At 43.0% G+C, this 16,204-nt stretch overlaps 1 protein-coding gene across 5 annotated transcripts in view; it reads right to left on the bottom strand.

The window, feature by feature from the left end:
• The window catches only part of SLC8A3 (solute carrier family 8 member A3), a 144,614-nt gene that overhangs the window by 109,071 nt on the left and 19,339 nt on the right, over positions 1-16,204 (bottom strand). For all 5 annotated transcript variants that reach the window (XM_017859593.1, XM_017859595.1, XM_017859594.1 and 2 more), the window contains exon 2: positions 12,744-14,589. In XM_017859593.1, coding sequence (XP_017715082.1) covers positions 12,744-14,527 — 1,784 coding nt within the window. In that variant the 5' untranslated portion in view covers positions 14,528-14,589. The remainder of the gene's footprint in view (positions 1-12,743; positions 14,590-16,204) is intronic.

Below are 16,204 nucleotides of genomic sequence, written 5' to 3'. Positions count from 1 at the left end.
ACATGTGATTGTCTTCCCTATCAACTGTGACCTCCCTGAAGACAGGGACTGTGCCTTTCTTCCCAGCGCTTAGCCCACAGTATGAGTTCCCCAAATGTCTGCTGATTGTACATTGAGCGATGGACACTCACCCCTCTGCCTCCGCTCTCCTGTGGTTTCTGGCCTCCTTGGTCAGGAGGGCTGGCATAGGCTCTCCTGGGGCTGTAGCTGAGCCCCTCCTGCTCTCATCTCATCATTGCCCCGTCCAGCCCTTGATCCTGGCTGCCCTCGGACATCACGGACATGGCGTCAAAGGAGGCCCCCCGATCTGAAAACATGGTCCTGAGCCAGCCTCGCCCTGTTACCTAGGCAGCAGGCCAAAGCATCATCTGTCAGTAGTTCCTGGTGATGAAGTGACAGAAACAAGAATCCTCTGCAGACCAGCTCAGGTGAGGGTGGGTCAGAGCCAGCAGTCAAGGATGGTAAATCCAGATTTCTGAGCTGGGCATTAAGGACTTTATTTGGCCCTTGCTAAACTCCCTGGGCCCAGTTGCCCCTGTGTTAAAAGGAAAGAAGCCAACTCCTTAAGGAAGAAATGTAGAATGCATTGTTAGCTTCCCCCATATGAGGGAAAGGAAGCCTGCTACTTTCAGCTTCATAACCTTCTTCTCATGCTAAAATATGTAACACAATAGAAAGAATATGCAGTTTAAAATCAGAAGATGTAGGGTTAATTTTTTTTGTATTTTTATTATTAAAGAAATGCATGCCCACATTAAAAATTTAAAAGAGCACAATGTATAAAAGATTAAAAGTTGTCTTTCCACCATCTGGACCATCAGTCCCACGTCCCAAAAGAAATCACTCTTAGAGGTTCTTAACAATGCATTAATACAACATGCAGCCTTTCCAGTCCACACCCAGCTGAACAATATATATGGCTCCCGAAGCCATCGCACATGTGAGAATGGCTGCCTCTCCTAACCACTTGCCATGCTGGGTGCAAAATCTTTCAAAGCAAAAGGCCAGAGAAGTACCATGCAGTAGGAAAGTTATAATCTGCTTAGGACTCAGGTCTTTGCACTTTTTCTCAACTGTACATATTACTTCTTATTGTACTTTTTCAAGCATAATCTTATACTGTAATTTTATCACACCCTTAGATATAATTTAAACCATTATTAATAATAGTTTTATATAATAATTTATGTTTTGTAAATACACTGAAATGATTTTTTTCCTTTTATTTGTAGTTGACACATAATAATTATACATATGTATGGATACAGAGTGATATTTTGACATATGTATACAAAGTATAATGATCAAATCAGGGTAATTAGCATATCTATCACCTTAAATATTTATCATTTCTTTTTTCTTTTTTTTTGAGACGGAGTATCACTCTGTTGTCCACGCTGGAGTGCAGTGGTGCAATCTTGGCTCACTGCAACCCCTGTTTCCTGGGTTCAAGCGATTCTCCTGCCTCAGCCCCTTAGGTAGCTAGGACTACAGGTGTGCGCCACCATGCCCCGCTAATTTTTTGTGTTTTTAGTAGAGACAGGGTTTCACCATGTTGGCCAGGCTGATCTCAAACTCCTGACCTCAGGTGATCTATCCACCTCGGCCTCCCAAAGTGCTGGGATTACAGGCCTGAGCAACCATGCCCAGCCGAATATTTATCATTTCTTTGTGAATATTCAGAATCCTGTCTTCTAGTTTTTTTTGAATATACACTAAATTACTGTTAACGATATTCACCCTACGATGCTACAAAACACTAGAACTTATTCCTCTTACATAACTTCACATTGTGTCCATTAGCCAACCTCTCCATATCCTCCTTCCCATCCTCTAATAACTACAATTCTACTCTCTACCTTTTTGAGCTCAGTATTTTTAGCTCCCACATATAAGTGAGAATATGTGGTATTAGAAGATCAAGGTTTTGATACTTACCCTTAAAACTCTGTGTTCTCAGGTAAATTACTTAATATTTTAGACTTGGAATCAAGTGATCATAGTGACCCTAATGGTATGACAAAATCCTTATATCTTTAAAGATGGAATTCTGTTTTCATACAAATATTAGAAGTTTTATTATGTAAGAAACATAGCAACAATAATAGTACGCTTTCTCAGAGGCCTGAATAACAGTGGTAAGGCCCAGGTAACCAAGGCTGTGCCCATTCTTTCCAGAATGTTCTGATCTCCCTACAGAGTTACCATCATCAAAAACAACTTTAAACAATGAGTGCCCAATATTTTCAAAGTATTTTACATCCGTTAAGTGTCGTCTGACAGTCGGCCCTTGACTGTATTCATTCTTCTCTCTACTCAACCCCCAAAATAGAAAGTCTATATTCTTCCAACAGTCCACACAGGTTAATTAAAATGTTGTTTCTCTCTGCTTTGGTTATAATTACATTAACTCATCATAATATCACTAGCTATCTTTTGTTGTATTTTATGAGAAAAAATAGAAATCCAATTATCAGCTAATAATCTAAAACATGGGTTCTACAGGGAGGGGTAGACCATGAAAACGGCCTGTGGTGGGGAGCTGGCTTGAGAACCACCTGTCTAGAGTATAAAACTCACTAGGTTAGCAGCGCTTCTGGAAGATTCTAGTCTGATAAGGAAATTATCTGCTTCATGTGTCCAACAAGAATTTCTGTCCCTGCGGGTTCATCCGGGGAATAGAAAAAGCTTTTGTGTTACATGTAAGATAAAGAAAAGAGAGACTCAAAAAGCGTTTTCTCATTAGGATTGGTCTAGTATTGAAGAAATAGTGACAATAATTTCATTCTTATGCATCTCAGTGAAATGGAGACTCCCAGTTTCTTCACTCCATGCAGTTCTTTCTATCTCAAATCCCAGGACTAGGATTGGCAGATATTTGGCCTTTTCTTCTCACATCTACAGCTGAGCCCAGATACAGCCTCACAAGTCCTTTCCAAGATGGACTTCTGGATGGCCACTACTCATCGACCGGAACTGACACAAAAGGAGGGTCCCTATTTTCCACCCCAGTCCTATGCACTGGAACATGGACACCCAACAGAGCCATACACTGTGCCACCTGTAGGTGAGGATACTCCAGCTTCTGGGGATTTCCTGGAAAGGCATCAAGTTTGCAGCTCCCGGGATAAAGACGGGGTGCCTGCCGGCTCCAGCTGAGTCCAGCAGATCAGCTGCCAGCAGGGGAGGGGTGGGAAGGCAGAGCCTCGGGAGTGTTGTCATTCTATCCCTGGCAGACATGAGTGGCAGGGAAGCTTTCTGTCTTGCTTTACAGCACAGGCTGGTCTGGAAATCCAAACCCAGGAAGAAGCTTTGAAAGTGACTCAGTACCCAAATAGTGTACCTGAAAATGACGGAAGATTATCTTCTGACGCTAGTGTTCTCGAGAGGACAGGCCAGAAAAAAGTAAATGGGGAGAGATGACCCTGGTAGCCTTGAGATATGTGTCACTGAGCATCATTCACTAAGAATGTTTTCTGTTGATGTGAGCAGAAGCCAGCTGAATCTTGGCTGCAGAGTCTATAGTCAGCTTGATGCATTTGGGCTGGGGGCTTCTGAAGTGGCTATTTCTCCCATTTGCCAGCCTACTGCCCCAGTACAGGCCACTATAAAATCAGTGCTCTCTCCAGGGTGTTGCAGACCTTAGAATGTGTGCCCGTTTGGAGTTGACAGGTGCCTGTCTCACCTGGGACTCCCTTCTAAGCGACACTGTCTACCACTTATAGATAAAACTGTTTAGATAACTTATCATGGATTCCCATGGCAACTTCAATTTCCCACTCCATCATTCATTTATGACAGACTAGATAGGGGAGGGGAAAAGGGTGCTTGACACAGGACAACCAACTCATATGTGGTCAATGGTCTTTGACATGACCAGGTTAAAAAAATTAGACGTCTTCTCTTGAAAATTTAAACTAGAAGAATAGAAAGAGCCTTGTGGGTGGGAACAGAAAGCATATATGCAGAGAGGAGCCATGAGCTAGGACTTCGGGGTACCACTGCAAGCTGCAAGTAATAAAGAAGAAGCCCACAGAGAGAAGCAGAGGTGCCAGGAGACAGAAAGCATGTCACCCAGGAGGGAGAGCATCGGAGAGAGAAAGCGATCCCTTGAGCGACCTCAGTCCCTGATGGCTTTATGATACCAGTCCCAGTCTGTGCTGCATCCTTACAATTAAACCCTCTCATCTTCACGTACAGGCAGACAAACACTTCACAGTGAAGGCAAAAAGAGCACCACCATGAGTGGTTTGTTTCCTGGGAGATATCAGTCTTCCTGGTGCTATCATGAAGCTAGTTCGTTCTGGCCAAATGACAGCCTTTCTTAAAGGATCCTTTCACGGCACCTTCTTGATCACGCAAAGAAATAAGAGATCAGAGAATAGACTGAAAGCAACCCAAGTACAGATGCCAACAGAGTGAAGGACAAGACTATTCGGAGTAGGTTAAGATTTAAAGAGGAGACATGGCAAAAGGAATTGAGAAGGGAGGCTCTGAGTGCAAGGAGGAATGAAAGGAAACCCAGCACTAGCCTCTGCAGCACCTAGAGCACAGACAGCTAGAGAAAAAACAGATGCAGCAGAGAATGTTTAGAAGAGACAGCAAATGTAAGAAAACAGTGTACAAACATGAAGTAGGGTGTAAGAACAGAAATAATGTGAACATAAATGAAGATCTGCAGCCAGGGCACGGTTAGCCCTTGTGATGGTGACAGAATACATCTGCATCCCCACAACTCAGAAAGACATTTGGAGATGGAAGAGGGGTCGGTGAAGGTCATGTGGAATACACGGAGAGAAATCTGAAAGGTTGACAAATCAAGACCAAACAATCTGGCAAAAGATGGATTGGTATGGAGAGATGGCAGTAGTAGTCACCCATAATCTACAATTTGTTTTGCAGCCATATTTGGAATATTAAGTTACTATCTGGATGTCACTTATTTTGAAAGTACCAACTAAAGAACCTACAATAGAGTGTTTTCTATACACTCTGCAAATAACTGCTTCTTCATGAACCCTACCCACCAAAAGGTAACTGAATTGGGTCCAGGTAGGGTTAGTCAAGTTGCACCTATGCATGCTAATCCTTAGCTAGGAAGAGTAAGGGTGGTTCCAAAATGACAGCTGAACTTAAATATATACACATATCTAGTTTTCAGAAAAACACATTTTTCCATAATAAGTGAGTTCCACCACATTCAACTTTAAATTCTCCTTTGCTTATCCAGGTAATTTCTTACTTGGGTCCCCAGTAAGTCATAGGAGTGGAAATATAATTCCTGTGAATGATAACTAGCATGCCATCTGAAAATACTTGTCTAGTGCTTTCTTCCACGGTTATTTAGCAAACTCCTCAAAGCATTTGATTCTTGCAAAATGCTTCTAGAATGTGCAGAATTTAAATATGGGGCCGTGCTCTATTTGCAGATCAAGGAGCTCTCTTTCTTCAACTAACAATTATATGTCACTGGCTCTATGCCAGTTCTTCGAACTTTCAAACTGGGTTCTGGAAGCACAGCTTAGTTTCTCTTTTAAAAACCAACAATAAGGAGCCAGGTGCAGTGGTTCATGCCTGTAATCCCATCACTTTTGGAGGCCAAGGTGACTGGATCACCTGAGGTCAGGAGTTTGAGATCAACCTGGCCAACATGGCAAAACCCCGTCTCTACTAAAAACACAAAAATTAGCCAGGCGTGGTAGCATGTGCCTGTAGTCCCAGCTATGCAGGAAGCTGAGGCACTAGAATCACTTGAACCCGGGAGCAGAAGTTGCAGTGAGCCCAGATCATGCCACTTCACTCCAGCCTGGGCAACAGAGCAAGACTCTGTCTCAAAACAAAACAAAACAAAACAAAACCAAAAAACCCAAAACCCAAACACAAAACACTAAGGAAACGTCTTGAATAAGCAAAAGACCACAGCTCTGACCTCTTCTACCTTTCTCGTGGAGTTGACAGGGCCTAGCTAAAGGGTGGAGAAGGAATGAGTGCTTATGTCCCATCCAAATACCTTTGGGAAGTTGATGAAAAGTTGGACAACCAGGGAAGAGTCCTCCTCATTTACCTGCCTTGCTTTGCTCACCTTGCTGTTGTTCTTTTGAGTGGACGAGGAAACTGGCCTTAAGACCCAGAAGAGTCCAGAGAAAGTAAGCTATGCCCATGGCAGGATCCCCACCTGCATCCCCTTATTATTGTTGCCCGAAGCCCCAATTAGCACCTTCCCAAGCAGTGCCCAGGAGAGCCTGCTTTGAGGATGAGACCCATTCATTTTTGAAGTGGCCATTCATGTGATCCTCTCCAACCACAGTGTGTCTTTTTTAACCCACAGTGACATTCTCCCCAATGGGATCTCCAACTCTGCACCTCTGAGTTTTCTCACGTTATCAGCCCTTCACATCCATGGGCTCCACCAACCACAGGTTCCACCAGCCAACTGTGGGTGCCACAGGTAGAAAATATTTGAAAAAATAAAATATAAAAAAGGATAATGCAACAATAAAAAACAATACAAATTAAAAAAGCAATACATTAAAACAGCTATTTGTATCAAATTTACATTGTATTAGATATTATAAGTAATCTAGAGATGATTTAAAGTATATGGGGGGCCAGACGTGGTAACTCACGCCTGTAATCCCAGCTTTTTGGGAGGCTGAGGTGGGTGGATCACTTGAGGTCAGGTGTTTGAGACCAGCCTGGCCAACATGGTGAAACCCTGTCTCTACTAAAAATATAAAAAGTAGCCAGGCATGGTGGCACACACCTGTAGTCCCAGCTACTTGGGAGGCTGAGGCAGGAGAACTGCTTGAACCCAGGAGGCAGAGGTTGTAATGGGCGAGGGACAGCCTGGGCGACAGAACGAAATTCCGTCTCAAAATAAATAAATAAATAAAGTATATGGGAGAGAATATGCCTAGGTCATATGCCAAATACTATGCCATTTTATACCAGGTACTTGAGCATCTGAGGATTTTGGTATCCTCAGAGTGGTTCTGGAATCAATCTCTTGTGGATATTGAGGAATTATTATTCTGGAGAGAAAACCAACATGAACAGACCAGGGCAGGGGCACTGGATACTCTGCTGCACATGGCGTGGGACTGACTTCGGTAGAAGGAGAATTGCTGATTCAGTGTTGCCAGGGGATACCGCATGCCTAGTCCCTAAAACAAACTAACCAGAAGGCTCTGGACTTCCTGGAGAGTTTTGCAAACATGACAGGGTCTCCACAGAACTTGGGGTGCTCTCTGGATCCTGGAGTTGGAATATGTCATGCTTTGACACATTCTTTGACAGTCTCAGTAATTAAGAAGAAAAGAGACCCAAAAAAAAAAAAAAAAGACATTTTGTCAGGACCTGGGGCCCTTTGGGACACAATAACCAAAGCTTCTGCTAAAACTACATAGCCTTCGATTATTCCTTTGGGCCTGGAAAGTGGGCAATTGTGGTTGAACAATCCTACTGGAAGTGCCTCACTGTACTGCTAAGTATCCCCATTCAACAACGGGCTCAGAAATGAAGTCCCTTCTTCAGGACAAATCCATGCCAAGTACATAGCTCCACTCTGAGGGTTTTAGGAAGCCACAATTCTAGTGGCTGACTGTCTACCTAAAGAGAAGGAGGGCTTTTGCTACTGGCACTGAAGGCATAAGGAAAAAGAAAGAGAAAGATGTTGGCTAAGGGAGAGATGTCACCACCTCTACTTGACTCTCATCCTCCATGAGCTTGCAGGCTGTGACTCTCTGAAGTACAGAAAGGGTATTCTAGAGGCAAATCATCTCCCTCTGTGGGCAGAAAGAGACTATCTTAAAACCTTGCTAAGCCAAAGAAAAAGAAAACAAAAAATCAACTGTGTTTTAGTTAAATTGGAGAATGTGCAAATTGTATCCTGGAACACTCCAGATTTTTTAAGATTTTTACAGAAAGATTTCTTGGGGTTAAGACATTACAGAGAAAGCATCCCTGGAAGGGAATGGTCTGCATTATTTTGAAAATTTTTATTAGTTCATGGAACAAGGCCTAGCCTGAAGTTCACCAGCACTACCTAAAAGATGTTCCAACTATGCCTGTCACCTTTTCTCAATTCAGATAGAGAAAGACTTTTAAAAAAATTTCCGTGGGCTCAATATTTTCCTTCCTGAACAGTTCAAGGTGAAGCAAGAGATTAAAAATAGTCCATAATATATTATTATTCTTAGTTAAGACATTAGTCACATAATACTCCCGGACTCACACTTCCAGAGCATCTTTTACCTAAGAATTGCCATATTATTTTAGAAGTTAGCATTTTATTTATGGATAAAAATAAAATGGAGAAGGCTAAGATGGGAAAGGGCGGAGAGAGCATTCAATTGGCAGCTTCTAAAGTCCTTTCCAACCCTTTCTTTCTAACGTCTTTTCCAGCTCTAACTTTCTATCATAGCCAGCCATGTGATCTTGGGTAAGTTACTTTCCCTTTCTGAATTTCATCTTCATAATTTAAAAAATGGGAGGTCAGATACCTTCAAGCTTTAACATTCCGATTCGGTTGGAGAATGTGCAGCATAGCCAATATTCTCTTTTTCTTTGAAGGAGGCCTGTGCTATTTAATTATAATAGATCTTGGCATTTACATATTTGACATCTGTGGCTTTGACTATTCCCAGAGACCTCAAAGGTCCAAGAGCTGCAATAATCTGTTATTTTGCAAAGGCGTGCTGAGAGCCTGGGATATAGGAGCCATTCACTTGTTTAATGAGTGAAATTAGTGTGCAGGCACAACCCATACCTCTGTGAGGTTTTGTCATTGTACGCTACAGTCTTAAAGGCCGTAATTCTCAAGATGTGACTATAGTGATGGTTGCAAAGGTGAGGATTCTTCTGGATCATGAAGACATCAATAATGTCCCTCTCAAGTGTTAAGGGTTTATTGTAATATGGACGTAAATTAATCACGTACCTATCCCCACTTCACCTCTGTCACTACTACGTCCTCAGTGAAGGTTAATTTAGAAACTTCAGTGGTACCACACACATTGCAGGGAGCTCTCGCTGCTCCTTTATTCAATCCATCTCAGCCATACCACTTCTCCCATGTTCCTTGATTTGCCTGTACTCTTTTATCCTCTCCACTTGACAGTAGGATCCTTGAGAGCTGAAATGTCAGCTTGTCTTATTCACTTATTTAACCCCAGTGCCTAGTAAGGTACCTAGTACATAGCAAATATTTAACAAATGTCTGTTGAATGACTGAGCACTGTCTATGAGAAGGTACTGTGCATTTTTTTCATATTTATATTTAGTATTCCCGTGAAGGATAGAGGACATTATTTCTGTTGTCCAGCAAAAACCTGGTACTCAGAAAAGTGATGCAACTTGTTAAAAGTTACTGGTAGGTGATGGATTCACATCTGCTTTCATATTCCAAAACTCGTGCTTTTCTATTCTTCCATGCTGCTAAAAGCACCTTTGAAGAAGTAAAGCATACAACCAGACATGTGAATTCGTGGATCCTATATTATTGATAGAGCACAGGCCTGGCCTCAACTTGATTATATCTAGGGGAGTATAGTGAGGGCAGATTTTCAATACTACCAGGCTTGATAGGCAAATAAAGTTACACAAAGAGGAAGAGACTGGAAAGCAGATGTTCCAAGTATCACACAATTTTGTCCAAGTACCCTGAAGGTGTCCATTTCGGTTCCCAGACTGATATGGCAATTAGCACAGCCTCTGGGTTCTTGCTAAGTTGGGGTTGAAAGTTGGAATTAAAGAGCAAACAATCATTATTCAATTAAGCAAGTTGTTTGAAAAACCACCTCTTTGCTGGGTCTCCTGATTTGGTTAAGAGCGTTAGAACCTTTCACCTCCAAGTTGAGGTGAAAGGGCCAGCAGCATCCAGAGCTTGTTAGAAATGCGGCATCTTAATCCCTCCCCTAGACCTCCTGGAACCTAATCTGCCCTTCAGTGAGATCCCTGGATGATTGAGCAACACATTGAAATTTAAGAAGCATGACTGCAGAAGCTATCCTAAGGTCCTTTCTAGCTCTGATATTTTATGAGTTTAGGTAAGTACTCTTCATAGTAACCCCAAACTGGCATGCTCATTACTTAGGGTCATACAAAGAGCCAAGTAACCTAAACAACTCAACAGTGTCTTCTGAAGAATATTGTTAATTCATCAATATTACTATGAAGAGTCTTGTTTCCTGAGCATACACCATGTACCAGGTACACGGCATATAATACCTTGAATCATTTTAATGGCCTTGCAAGAGAGAGATTATTATCCCCATTTTGCCAGTGAGGAAATAATTTCATCAGTTAATAAAATTTCCCCAAACTACATTGTTAAATCAGTAGTGGAGCCAGGATCCTAACCCAGAGTACTTACAGCCCACGATTTTTCTGCTCCATAATACTACCTCTAGTTGTAAAACTGCAATTTAAAATATCAAGAATGGGGTGCCATGTGAGAACAGATGAACAGGTTTTGGACTCATTATTCTGCAATGAATGAAGTCTAAAAAATAAATGAAAAGGGATGGATGGGAACATAGATTTGTTCACCAAACCCTAGAATATCTAAACCAGAATCTCAAACTTTTGTAGGTTGACATACCTTTAGAGCAAGTATCACCCAGAAGTGATAATTTGCAAGGCTCATTTACACCAAGATATTATACAAACTGAAAACGCAAATGAGTTTGAGGAAGATTTAGTCATATTCAGAGATCCTAGGTGCATAATTGATTATTAATAGAACGAGGAAATTAATAGAATGAATTAAGCCTCTGATCTCTGAAAAACAACCTATCCGTGTCATGGGTAGAAAGAGTTCTGAATCAGAAGAACCACAAGTCTGTCAAATTATGGCAAATTTTGTGGTCTTAATGTCATTTAATGCCTTACCATATCTTCTTCCACACTGATACCGCCATAATTGTGTGAAATTCCATGGAGTTTGTTTTCCCAGTGAAGCCCTGTCCTTCACTTGTATGTATAAACTCTCTCCCCAGAGTACATATAAATGGATAGTATTCTCCGGAAGGCACAGGTTTCTACTTACGTTAACAAATGATTATCCTTCCCAGCAAAATGACTAAACAGAGCTCTAATAAATCAATTTGTCAATGGCCATTTCCCTTCAGGAGACAATATCCCCTGATACATTCTTGGCGAGTGCAAATATGACCTACGCTGAGTGCTTATGTCTATGGTTCAGAAAATCTTAGAGCTGGAAGGAACTGCAAAAAGGACTGACCTTGCCTCCAGGCAAGGAAAGTATTGTTATTCCCAGTTTGCATATGAGAAGGTTTAGTTCCAGACCCACTAAATGACCTGCCCCAAGTCACATTATTAGGAAGAGATTGAGTAAGAATAGGGGCAGGGTCCCCGGGTCACTCAGCTCTGTCGCCAGCAGTGCCCAGTTCTTTTTGAGCTCTGTCTCATAGCTGGACCTGGGCAGAAGCACTCCTAGGTCACTTCTCCCTAGCTTCTATGGCTTCCCACTTTTCCATGAATTCCTTCCTCCTCCTCTTCTGGAGGTTATATAGCTTCATTTCCCACTGAAAGTATAATGAGCAGGTTCTTGAAACATTGGACACCCCCCACCACAACTTCCTATATGCTTCTTTTACTCTTCACACCATCTCCTGCCACTGCTTATTACTTGTGGATATGTGCAGTCATTCAGAGGCAGTTCTGTTTCTCATCTCCACCTTTCTAGGCCACCCTGGAAAGTCTACTTTCTCATAAGCTACAAATCCTGAAAAAAGTCATTCTGCTTTCCCTTTTAAAGTTATCCAACTGGAAAAAGGACAGAATATCCAATTTGCAAGAGGGTTCCATGGGCAGAGGCCTTAGGGTAATAGAGGTGACAGAAGTGTAACACCCAGTTTCTGAAGGGCAGAATAGGGCAGTAACCCAAGAAGAGGTATTTCAGGAGAGTCCTAGACTGTGAAAAGAGATGACCACACAGAAGATATATTTTCTCCCACAATTCCTAGGATGTTTCTCCTTCACTGCTTCACCAGATTTTGGAGCTTAGACCTGTGACTAAAGACAAGTGGCCACTGCCCTGGGAGCTCTGCTTCTCCAAGATACTTTCCAGTATCCAAGCCATACTGACTCAATTCAACTAGCCTGGGCAAGCCTCACACCATAAAATAGTCTATGGGCATTTAAAAAGATTGCCAAATTTCTATCAATTTTGCAATTTCAAAATTAAAGATGTGCCTGGAATCTGGTTATACAGTGAGACTGGCAATATAGTACCAGGGAACACAGCCAATGCCAGTTGTTTTCTTGAGAATGTTCTGATTGGGCTATTGCTGCCCAGAATGGAAAGAATTGGTTTCAAAGCTCATAGACACCCTCCATATGAGGAAGGGAGGAAGAAGAGGCCCAAGCAGTTCTCTAGTCTTTCTTAGTCACAAGAATTCTCCAAAATCTGATATCATGAAACTTCTGTCATCCCACAGCTCCACCAGCCATCATTTTGTGTTTCAGAGAACAAAATGTTCTGTGTCCTTAGCTCTTGTCACAGGATTCCTTGCCCAGAAATAATTTAGAGTGAAAACTGAAGAAGAGTTTGGAAGCAGAACCTGTCCAGTGGTGTCTGCTGCTCCTGCATACCTGTGATGGAACCAAAGTTTGACATTAACATAAACACAAGGAAACGTTGTAAAGTGCAGTACAGAAGGACAGAAAGAGATGGCAAAAGATGGGGTCGGGGAGGGGCAGAATACAGGAATGTTACTTACACAGTTTCATCATTCTTGAATTCCAGCTCCCCATATGTGTCTTCAAAGTCCTCACCGCCACCCTTGGCTGTCCCTTCTACTGTCCTAAAGGGGACGATGACTGTACCCCGTGCACCTGATGTCCGCAGAACCTTGACTTCCATAACACCAATACTCTCACTGACATGAATAGTATCACATTCAAAAGTGAAGATGCCTGCATGGTCATCATCCAAGATGGTAACTGTGGCCACACAAGGGGAGGCTAGGACAGCCCGAGGCAAGGGAAGACTGTTGAATATTGCTGGAGGCATCCCCTCCTCCGGCTGCTCCTCCTCTATGCGGATATTGCTCAACCTTACAAAGAAGTGTTCATCCTCCTCAAAAATGTCATCATCAATAATGCCTACGGAGAACTCCTTCTGGGTCTCTCCTGGCTTCAGAACCACCGTGCCCTCTGTGAACTCATAGTCAGCCCCTGCATTGGCAGAACCATCCTCTGTTTTGTAGTCCACATACATGGTCTTTGACATATCTCCGCCTTTCCTCACCACTGTCAGGAGTACAGCCCCACAGTTCTCCAGGCACTGGTAAGAACACGGGTCAAAGAAGACCTTGGAAATAAAGTCCTCAGGCTCATCAGTATGCACCTCGCTCATGCTGGAGGCCTTCTTGGCTTGTTCTGCTGCATGTTTCTTCAGGATATTGCCTGCACCAGTCATCATACGGGTGGCTTGGATCCGGTAGAAGGCGCGGCTCTTCTGTTGGTGGGAAAGAGCATAGTAATTGGCCATCTCCACCAGCTGATCTAAGTCCTTCTCTGGGTGTTTTTGCTTCAGATCCTTGAGAATCCGGATCATCTCTCTGCGGGACTCATCCACTTCCTTCCCTTCCAGGGGCACCAGGTTCCCATCTAGAAAATGGGAATTCATCATTTTCCCATCCATCTCAATGCCCTTAGGGTGGTCACCCTCTGTCTCTATGATAATTCCTCGGTGTTTATCTGTGCGGTACTTTTTGTGCATGTATTTGTAGAAGAGCAGTCGTTTATCTGCCACCCAGGCCAGAAGGACACACACTGGAAAGAAGAAGAGAGTGAGGAGGCCCTCCCAAACCTGGACCACACCAGGGGAGAAGACTGCCAGAATCATATAGAGCCAGATGTAAGCAAAGATACTCCAAGCAGCAGTGATGAAGAAGACTCGTAGGTGCTTGATCTTGCGAGTCTCTCCATCTGGGATCACGTAGACACAGATGCCAATGATGATGAACATGTTGAAGGCTGCACTCCCTACAATGGTAGAAGGTCCCAGATCACCAGCAATGAACCCATGACCACACACCTCAATTAAAGAGAGGAGTATCTCAGGAGCAGAGGAACCCAGGGCCATAAGGGTCAGGTTGGAGACAGTTTCATTCCAGACCCGAATAGTGGTTGTGCTGGTTTCTCCATTGGGTTTTTTAATTGTCACCTCTCTCTCTTGAGAGGTGATGACTTCAATAGATGCCATGAAGCGGTCAGCAATGATGGACACCCCCAGGAACATGTATATCAGGGCCACAAAATAGACAATGACCCTGGCAATCTTGTCCCCAAGGGAAGGGTTCTCCGGGTACCAGATTGGCAGGATGACACCCTCCTTGCAGTCCGATGACCCTGAACAGGACTCATTGTTCTGCCCTGTGCTTGGCACATCCCCTGAGCCACCAGCCTCTGCTCGAAGACCATTCAGGAAGAGTACAAAGGTAACCAGGCCAAAATGGAGGAAGGCAGAGGTGAGAGGCTGCAACCTTAACCACGCCATACACGAGACTTAGCCACTGGCTTCTATTGCAGCACCAATCGTCCTCCTGATAGGCCAGAGACCTAGAAAAGATCAGAGAGGCAGGAAAAGGCATGAGGAAAAAAGGGACAGCAAACGGCAGTTTCCCACCAATACAACTGATGCTTCACCTCCAGTGACATATTGCACTAACATATGGGGCAGTCTCTCACTTGGAAAAATAGATGTCAATGGGAGGCACAAATAACTGCTCTGTCCTCCAAACCATCTGGTGGAGACTCCGTTGAAAAATGGCTTGAAATAGCTGGGAATACTGGGGATGGAAATGCAGCAATATCCTTCAAGTCCTGTCTCCCAAACCTCTATTACCTGTGAGAGTTATCAAGAAGCAATTTAAAATAGGCAATGTATAACCTGAATCTTCATCCCCATCTATACTGTTTCTGGGGTGTTCGGACTTCCTTACCCTGTTGTCATTATACTCAAGAATCTTGGATAACATAGGTTTGCAAGAGTATATTGAATTGAATTTTCATGGACTAGTCCCCGAAAAATTGAAAACCTTGCTCTGCATATAATTGAACTCCCTTGGAAAGAAACTTCCTTCCCAAATGCAAGACTTCTGGAGGCAAGCCATAATTCTGAGATAGCTTGGGAAATCAAAAGAGTTGATTCATAGTGAATGCCACCCACCCATAGCCAAACAGAGGCCCTGTAAGATGTGCCCAAGACCAAGTTCACAGCAGCTCTGAGCCCTCCAGTAAAACCTGCTTATGAGCAGTTTAAGCAGGCAGTAACAGGAAGATGATCATCTGCCAGCCACTCAAATTTCAAACCCAAACATGAAAAGGAACAAGTGGTAAAAATCATTATTAATAAAACATGCAAATGTCTCTCAGATAAGTTTTGTTAAACTGGAGACAAGATTTTGGGGGTGATATACAGCCTCATCTACTGGCCTCAAACCACTAAAAGGTGAGCTTGAGCTCAGAAGAATGGGAAGAAATGCAACTGAAACTATTACATACTCATCTTACCACCCACTGCCTCATTTGGGTGGAATGAGAATGAAAATAACCATGCAATAGCTAAAAAAGGAGGGGGATCTTTCTCCCTCTGCTACAACTGTGTAGGGTACCCTTGGTAATAAAGGAAAGCCGCTTTGGATTTGTACAGCACCTTAAAGACTCAAAGTCTTCATCCCCCATATGTGCTCCTTTTTCTCCTGTTTCCCAGCTCAGAAAATAGCATTTTCAGCCACCCAGTTACTCATGCCAGAAAGCAGGTGTTAGTCTGCAAGGCTTCATCTCTCTTCTCTCCCTTATCTAATCATTAAATCCTCTCAACTCTTCCTGCATTTCTACCACCATCATCCCAGCCCAGGCCACCATCACTCCTTACCTCATGAATCTACTTCAGTAGCCTCCTAATGGAGCTCACCACTCTAACACTTGCTAGTTCTCGATTCCACTTTCCTCATATAGCCACTGTAATCTTTTTTTAAAAACAAACAAACAAACAAACAGACTTAAGCAAATCACTCCCCTATTTGAAGCGCTTTAGTAGTCTTTTCTTGCTCTTGATATAAAGAACAGGTTCTTACGCATGACCTTCAAAGCCTTGCATGAACTCATTCCTTCCCACTCATCCCCCTTCATCCCATCACTCTCTCCCTTATTACATTTCAACAACAATGGC

This window comes from Rhinopithecus bieti, unplaced genomic scaffold, assembly GCF_001698545.2.
Source record: "Rhinopithecus bieti isolate Rb0 unplaced genomic scaffold, ASM169854v2 scaffold_51230, whole genome shotgun sequence".
NCBI lineage: Eukaryota > Metazoa > Chordata > Mammalia > Primates > Cercopithecidae > Rhinopithecus > Rhinopithecus bieti.
This window is presented reverse-complemented; position numbering and strand designations above follow the sequence as displayed.